An 8,107-nucleotide genomic window follows, 5' to 3' on the forward strand; every position below is an offset into this window, starting at 1 on the left:
TCCATGAACTCACAACCCGCTGTGTGAAGAATCTACCCCTAACATCTGTCCTATACCTACCACCCCTTAATTTAAAGCTATGTCCCCTAGTAACACCTGACTCCATTAGCGGTAAATATACCATCTGACTCTGCTTAGTTTCTTATTATTGATTTAACCTCATTCCTTACTGATACGGCAACTCCATCCACTCTGCCCACCGGCCTGTCTTTGCGAAATCTCGCCTTCACATCTTGAAGAACGTGCTGAGGATTTTTGCTGACAGACATGAGCCACAGATGAGAATCTTTACTTCATGTGGAGAGACGGGAGAGGCCGGGATTATTGTCCCTTTGACAAAGAATGATTTGATTTATTGTTGTAGCTTGAACCGAGATACAATGGAAAGTATTGTTTTGTCTGCTAACCAGGGCAAATTATACCTTCCACAAATACATCATGTTAATGGAACCGAATCGTGTTACAGTGACAGAAGGTGCAGAGAGAGAGATCAAATCTTAGCAGGACTTATCCACTTAATGGTAAGGTCCTAGGGAGTGTTGCTGAACAAAGAGACCTTGGAGTGCAGGTTCATAGCTCCTTGAAAGTGGAGTCACAGGTAGATAGGATAGTGAAGGCAGCATTTGGTATGCTTTCCTTTATTGGTCAGAGTATTGAGTACAGGAGTTGGGAGGTCATGTTGCGGCTGTACAGGACATTGGTTAGGCCACTGTTGGAATATTGGGTGTAATTCTGGTCTCCTTCCTATCGGAAAGATGTTGTGAAACTTGAAAGGGTTCAGAAAAGATTTACAAGGATGTTGCCAGGGTTGGAGGATCTGAGCTACAGGGAGAGGCTGAACAGGCTGGGGCTGTTTTTCCTGGAGCGTCGGAGGCTGAGGGGTGACCTTATAGAGGTTCATAAAATCATGAGGAGCATGGATAGGGTAAATAGGCAAAGTCTTTTCCCTGGGGTGGGGGAGTCCAGAACTAGAGGGGCATAGGTTTAGGGTGAGAGGGGAAAGATATAAAAGAGACCTAAGGGGCAACTTTTTCACCCAGAGGGTGGTACGTGTATGGAATGAGCTGCCAGAGGAAGTGGTGGAGGCTGGTACAATGATAATATTTAAGAGGCATTTGGATGGGTATATGAATAGGAAGGGTTTGGAGGGATATGGGCTGGGTGCTGGCAGGTGGGACTAGATTGGGGTGGGATATCTGGGTCAGCATGGACGGGTTGGACCGAAGGGTCTGTTTCCGTGCTGTACATCTCTGTGACTCCATGAAATCTGTTTAACAGCAGAGAAGAAGCTGTCCTTGAATCTGTTTTCGAACTTCTGTATCTCCTGTCTGAAGGGAGAGAGTGTAACCTGGTTAGGAGGGGGTCTTTGGTGATGTTGGCTGCTATAACAAGGCAGCGGGGTGTGTAGACAGAGTCCATGGATGGAAGGCTGGTTTGTGTGACGGACCAGGCTCTGTTTATGACTCTCTGTGATTTCTGATAGCCCTGGGCAGAGCCTCGGATGGTGATGGCTAGCACGAGAGAGGTCATTGCTTCAAATTGAGGGGTGATAGATATAGGACAGATATCAGAGGTAGTTTCTTCACTCAGAGAGTAGGAGGGGTGTGGAACACACTGCCTGCAACAGGAGTAGACTTGCCAACTTTAAGGGTGTTTAAATGATCATTGGATAGGCATATGGATGAGAATGGAATAGTGTAGGTTAGATTACTTACAGTGTGGAAACAGGCCCTTCGGCCCAACAAGTCCACACCGACCCTCCGAAGAGCAACCCACCCAGACCCATTTCCCTACATTTACCCCTTTACCTAACACTACGGGCAATTTAGCAATTCACCTAACCTGCACATCCCTGGGCACTATGGGACAATTTCCCATGGCCAATTCACCCTAACCTGCACATCCCTGGGCACTATGGGACAATTTCCCATGGCCAATTCACCCTAACCTGCACATCCCTGGGCACTGTGGGACAATTTCCCATGGCCAATCCACCCTAACCTGCACATCTTTGGACTGTGGGAGGAAACCGGAGCACCCGGAGGAAACCCACGCAGACACGGGGAGAACGTGCAAACTCCACACAGTCAGTCGCCTGAGGTGGGAATTGAACCCGGGTCTCTGGGGCCGTGGGGCAGCAGTGCTAACCACTGTGCCACCGTGCCGCCCACATGTGTAACATGGAGGGCTGGAGGGGCTGTACTGCGCTGGAATGTTCTGTGTTCAATGTTCTAGTTGCCACACTGGGCTGTGGTGTGTGTGACTGACTTAAAGACAGATGTCAGGTATTATTTGTCTGGTTAGCGTTCAATGGAAGCTTTTTCCACGGTATCTTGGGTCAGGTGACAATAGAACATGGATAGAACATAGAACATAGAACAGTATAGCATGGACCAGGCCCTTCAGCCCACGATGTTGTGCTGACCACTGATCCTCATGAATGCACCCTCACATTTCTGTGACCATATGCATGTCCAGCAGTCTCTTAAATGTCCCCAATGACCTCGCTTCCACAACTGCTGCTGGCAATGCATTCCATGCTCTCACAACTCTCTGTGTAAAGATCCCGCCTCTGACATCCCCTCGATACTTTCCTCCAACCAGCTTAAAACTATGACCCCTCGTGTTAGCCATTTCCGCCCTGGGAAATAGTCTCTGGCTATCGACTCTATCTATGCCTCTCATTATCTTGTATACCTCAATTAGGTCCCCTCTCCTCCTCCTTTTCGCCAATGAAAAAAGTCCGAGCTCAGTCAACCTCTCTTCATAAGATAAGCCCTCCAGTCCAGGCAGCATCCTGGTAAACCTCCTCTGAACCCTCTCCAAAGTACCCACATCTTTCCTATAATAGGGTGACCCAGAAGTGGATGCAGTATTCCAAGTGCGGTCTAACCAAAGTTTTACAGAGCTGCAACAAGATCTCACGACTCTTAAACTCAATCCCCCGTTAATGAAAGCCAAACCACCATATGCTTTCTTAACAACCCTGTCCACTTGGGTGGCCATTTTAAGGGATCTATGTACCTGCACCCCAAGATCCCTCTGTTCCTCCACACTGCCAACAATCCTATCCTTAATCCTGTACTCAGCTTTCACATTCGACCTTCCAAAATGCATCACCTCACATTTATCCGGGTTGAACTCCATCTGCCACCTCTCAGCCTATCTCTGCATCCTGTCAATGTCCCGCTGCAGCCTACAACAGCCCTCTATACTGTCAACGACACCTCTAACCTTTGTGTCGTCTGCAAACTTGCTGACCCATCCTTCAATCCCCTCATCCAAGTCATTAATAAAAATTACAAACTGTAGAGGCCCCAGGACAGAGCCCTGTGGAACACCACTCATCACTGACTTCCAGGCAGAATATTTTCCTTCTACTACCACTCGCTGTCTTCTGTTGGCCAGCCAATTCTGTATCCAGACAGCTAAGTTCCCATGAATCCCATTCCTCCTGACCTTCTGAATGAGCCTACCATGGGGAACCTTATCAAATGCCTTGCTGATGTCCATATACACCACATCCACAGCTCGACCCTCATCAACTTTTCTAGTCACATCCTCAAAGAACTCAGTAATGTTTGTGAGGCATGACCTGCCCCTCACAAAGCCGTGTTGACTGCATTTAATCAAGCCATGCTCTTCCAGATGGTCATAAATCCTATCCCTCAGAATCTTTTCTAACACCTTGCAGACGACAGACGTGAGACTTACTGGTCTATAATTGCTGGGGATTTCCCTATTTCCTTTCTTGAAGAGAGGAATTACATTTGCCTCTCTCCAGTCCTCAGGTACGACTCCTGTGGAGAGCGAAGATGCAAAGATCTTTGCAAGTGGCGAAGCAATCACATTTCTCATTTCCCAAAGCAGCCGAGGACAAATCTGGTCTGGGCCTGGCGACTTGTCAATCTTAATGTTTGACAAAATCTTCAGCACATCAGCTTCCTCAATCTATCCATTCCAGCATGCACACCTGCTCTTCAAAGGTATCATTCACTACAAAGTTCGTTTCTTTCGTAAAGACAGAAGTTAAAAACTCAGTTAGGGCTTCTCCTACCTCTGCAGATCCACACACAAGTTCCCTATGCTATCCCTGATCGGCCCTACTCTTTCTTTGACCATTCTCTTATTCTTCATGTAAGAGTAAAATGCCTTTGTGTTCTCCCTAATCCGTTCTGCCATGCCTGGCTCTCCTCAGACCATTTTTGAGCTCCTTCCTCGCCTGCCTGTAATCCTGTAGAGCTGAGCTTGATCCTAGCTTCCTCCACTTTATGTAAGCTACCTTTTTCCTTTTGACAAGAAGCTCCACCGCTCTCGTCATCCAAGGTTCCATTATCTTACCACTTCTTGCCTGTCTCAGAGGCACATATTTATTCATCACTCACAACAACTGTTCCTTAAACAGTCTCCACGTGTCTATAGTGCCCTTTCCATGGAACAATTGCTCCCAATCCATGCTTCCCAACTCAAGCCTGATAGCATCATAGTTTCCTTTTCCCCAATTAACTATCCTCCCATTGTGCCAATAATAAAGCAAATGAAAAGATGGTGGGTCTGTTAAATATTTGGAAGGGAAAGGAATGTGCAGGAAGACAGAGGGGTCTGGATGGAATGGACATGGATAAGATGTTTCTGATCAAAGAGACCTTGGAGTGCAGGTTCATAGCTCCTTGAAAGTGGAGTCACAGGTAGATAGGATAGTGAAGGCGGCGTTTGGTATGCTTTCCTTTATTGGTCAGAGTATTGAGTACAGGAGTTGGGAGGTCATGTTGCGGCTGTACAGGACATTGGTTAGGCCACTGTTGGAACATTGCGTGCAATTCTGGTCTCCTTCCTATCGGAAAGATGTTGTGAAACTTGAAAGGGTTCAGAAAAGATTGACAAGGATGTTGCCAGGGTTGGAGGATCTGAGCTACAGGGAGAGGCTGAACAGGCTGGGGCTGTTTTCCCTGGAGCGTCGGAGGCTGAGGGGTGACCTTATAGAGGTTTATAAAATCATGAGGGACATGGATAGGGTAAATAGACAAGGTCTTTTCCCTGGGTGGGGGAGTCCAGAACTAGAGGGGCATAGGTTTAAGGTGAGAGGGGAAAGATATAAAAGAGACCTAAGGGACAACGTTTTCATGCAGAGGGTGGTACGTGTATGGAATGAGCTGCCAGAGGAAGTGGTGGAGGCTGGTACAATGACAGCATTTAAAAGGCATCTGGATGGGTATATGAATAGGAAGGGTTTGGAGGGATATGGGCCGGGTGCTGGCAGGTGGGACTAGATTCGGTTGGGATATCTGGGTCAGCATGGGCCGAAGGGCCTGTTTCCGTGCTGTACATCTCTATGACTGAGGGTTTGAAAGCCGATTAAATTTATATCTGATGGTGTTGACAATCCTGAACCAACCTGGGTTGGATAGAAATTGGTAAGGGTGTAGAGAGAGGGGCAATTGGACAGAGGGCTGTACATTTCTAGATGCCTTAGTCCGAGGTAAGTGTAGGATAGGGGAATGGGTTCTGGATGGGCTACTCTTTGGAGGGTCGGTATGGATTGGTTGGGCTGAAGGGCCTGTTTCCACACTGTAGGGAATCTAACCTCAATAATTACACACTGATATTTCATGCAAGTTCTACCAGATGGCAAAAGCTGTGAAAAATTGAATTGTACTTTTCATAAATTTAAACTGATTTCATATTTCATTTAATTCTGGATAGACTAGCCCTGTTTGTTTTGATGTGTAAGAATTTAGACCCGTCAGAAAGAATTCCCTGATTGGAGCCGGGTTAAGAGCCCCACTCAGGGAACTCCGTCTCTCAGAGTAGGAACGTACGGTTACCATTCCAATAACAGACGGTCCCTCGCAGGGAGGAGAGACAGGGCACTACCTGACAGGGAATCAAGGAAGCTTTCGAACATACCTTGGGACTGATTTCTTCAGACGTTGATTGGTTCCCAGCTCCTGGTGACTCTCTCTCTCTCTCTCTCTCTCTCGTTCTCCCTCTCCCCCAGGCGCAGTTTGGTCAAACTCTCCCTGATCTTCAGTCACATGTTGGCCGACCTGCGAGCAATATTCCCCAACGGATTCTACCAGGGAGATTCCTACAGGATCACCAAAGTGGATGCCGCTGAATTCTGGAAAAGGTCCTTCGGAGATGAGTGAGTGACACGGAATTGTTCCTGCCTGGAATAGCCCAGTGAGGGAAAAGGCACCCACGCACTCACCTCACACATTTAAACAGGAACCTATCAAACACTCCCAGGGACAGGGACAGCACGGGGTTAGATACAGAGTAAAGCTCCCTCTACACTGTCCCCCTCATCAAACTCTCCCAGGGACAGGGACAGCACAGGGTTAGATATAGAGTAAAGCTTCCTCTACACTGTCCCCCATCAAACACTCCCAGGGACAGGGACAGCACGGGGTTAGATACAGAGTAAAGCTCCCTCTATACTGTCCCCCATCAAACACTCCCAGGACAGGGAAAGCACGGGGTTAGATACAGAGTAAAGCTCCCTCTATACTGTCCCCCATCAAACACACCCAGGGACAGGGACAGCACGGGGTTAGATACAGAGTAAAGCTCCCTCTACACTGCCCCCCTTTCAAACACTCCCAGGGACAGGGACAGCACGGGGTTAGATACAGAGTAAAGCTCCCTCTACACTGCCCCCCTTTCAAACACTCCCAGGGTCAGGGACAGCACAGGGTTTTAGATACAGAGTAAAGCTCTCTCTACACTGTCCCCCCATCAAACACTCCCAGGGACAGGGACAGCATGGGGTTAGATACAGAGTAAAGCTCCCTCTACACTGTCCCCCTCATCAAACACTCCCAGAGACAGGGACAGCACGGGGTTAGATACAGAGTAAAGCTCCCTCTACACTGTCCCCCTCATCAAACACTCCCAGGGACAGGGACAGCACGGGGTTAGATACAGAGTAAAGCTCCCTCTACACTGTCCCCCCATCAAACACTCCCAGGGACAGGGACAAGGGTTATTGCGATGAGGACTGAGGATTGGAATGTTGTGCGACGCACTCCCGAAGACAGTTAGCTTGCTGAATCCCTTCCTTGTCAGCATTGAGAGCCTGATGAGGTGCCTCCAACAGCCCCTGGAACGTCCCCTCCCTTCCTTCAAACTTAAACATGCAATTGCAGTGCCCCTTTAACAGTTAAAGGGACCCTGCAGCCATAACAATTCGTGGCCTCTAATTGGACGCGTTCTCTGGCCAAGATCTTGCTGTGATCTTAAAAAGATGGCTGATTCCAAATTAATTGCCCCCTTGCGTGTCAATAACTGTTCTTTTGAGACTAAACCTTATCCACTTGGTTCCCTTGACCCTCCCATTGTCACCATCTCTTTTCCGGTGTGTGCTCCCTCTTCCCTGTTCTCACTTCCTGCACCATGCCACCTCTCTGTGTGTCTCCTGTCTCTGTGTGTCTCCCCTCATTGTGACTGAATCCTCTCTCTCTCTCGCTGTCCTTCCCCCTCTCCCTTCCACCCTCGAACCGCTCCCAAACCCGCCTCCCAGGAGCGTCATTCCCTGGAGGTATTTCCGAGAGCAGTTGTACAAGGTTCATCGGTTCGGGAGTGGGATGGAATCCATGGCGTTGAAATCCACCATCGATCTCACCTGCAACGACCACATCTCTGTCTTCGAATTTGACATCTTCACCCGTCTCTTTCAGGTAGGCCAGAGGGAAGGTCCGAGAGGGAGAGAGAGAGAGAGAGAGTGTGAGAGTGAAAGAGAGTGGAGAATTGTTGGGGGGTGGGGTAGGAGAGAATGAGAGAGAGCGCGCGGGAGCATGTGTGAGTGAGAGAGTGGGAGACAGGGGAAAGGAGTGGAGGACAGAGAGATCGCGAGACCATGGAGGAGATAGAGAGAGCTGGGAAAGGGAGAGTGAACGAGGGAGAGAGCGTGAGGGCATGGGAGAGAGAATGAGAGAGATAGTGAGGAATAAAGACAGAGGGAATGAGAGAGTGGGGAGAGAGAGAGAAAATGAGGGAGAAAGAGAGAGAGCAAGAGGGAGAGAGTGAGAGAGGGAGAGAAAATGAGGGAGAGAGAGTATGGGAGCCGGTAGAGAGATGGCGAGGGACAGATGGGGGGGGACAGATG

General features: G+C 48.7%; 1 protein-coding gene across 1 annotated transcript in view; it reads left to right on the forward strand.

Annotated features, from left to right (window-relative positions):
• LOC132834009 (E3 ubiquitin-protein ligase CBL-B-B-like) overlaps positions 1-7,679 on the forward strand; it is a gene marked incomplete at its 3' end in the record, with an annotated part of 36,015 nt that extends 28,336 nt beyond the window's left edge. Inside the window, exons 2-3 of the mRNA XM_060852721.1 lie at positions 5,999-6,145; positions 7,523-7,679. Of these exons, the coding sequence (XP_060708704.1) occupies positions 5,999-6,145; positions 7,523-7,679 (304 nt within the window). The remainder of the gene's footprint in view (positions 1-5,998; positions 6,146-7,522) is intronic.
• Positions 7,680-8,107: the final 428 nt, after the last annotated feature.

The sequence above is a fragment of the Hemiscyllium ocellatum genome, chromosome 38 (genome assembly GCF_020745735.1).
Source record: "Hemiscyllium ocellatum isolate sHemOce1 chromosome 38, sHemOce1.pat.X.cur, whole genome shotgun sequence".
NCBI classification, from domain to species: domain Eukaryota; kingdom Metazoa; phylum Chordata; class Chondrichthyes; order Orectolobiformes; family Hemiscylliidae; genus Hemiscyllium; species Hemiscyllium ocellatum.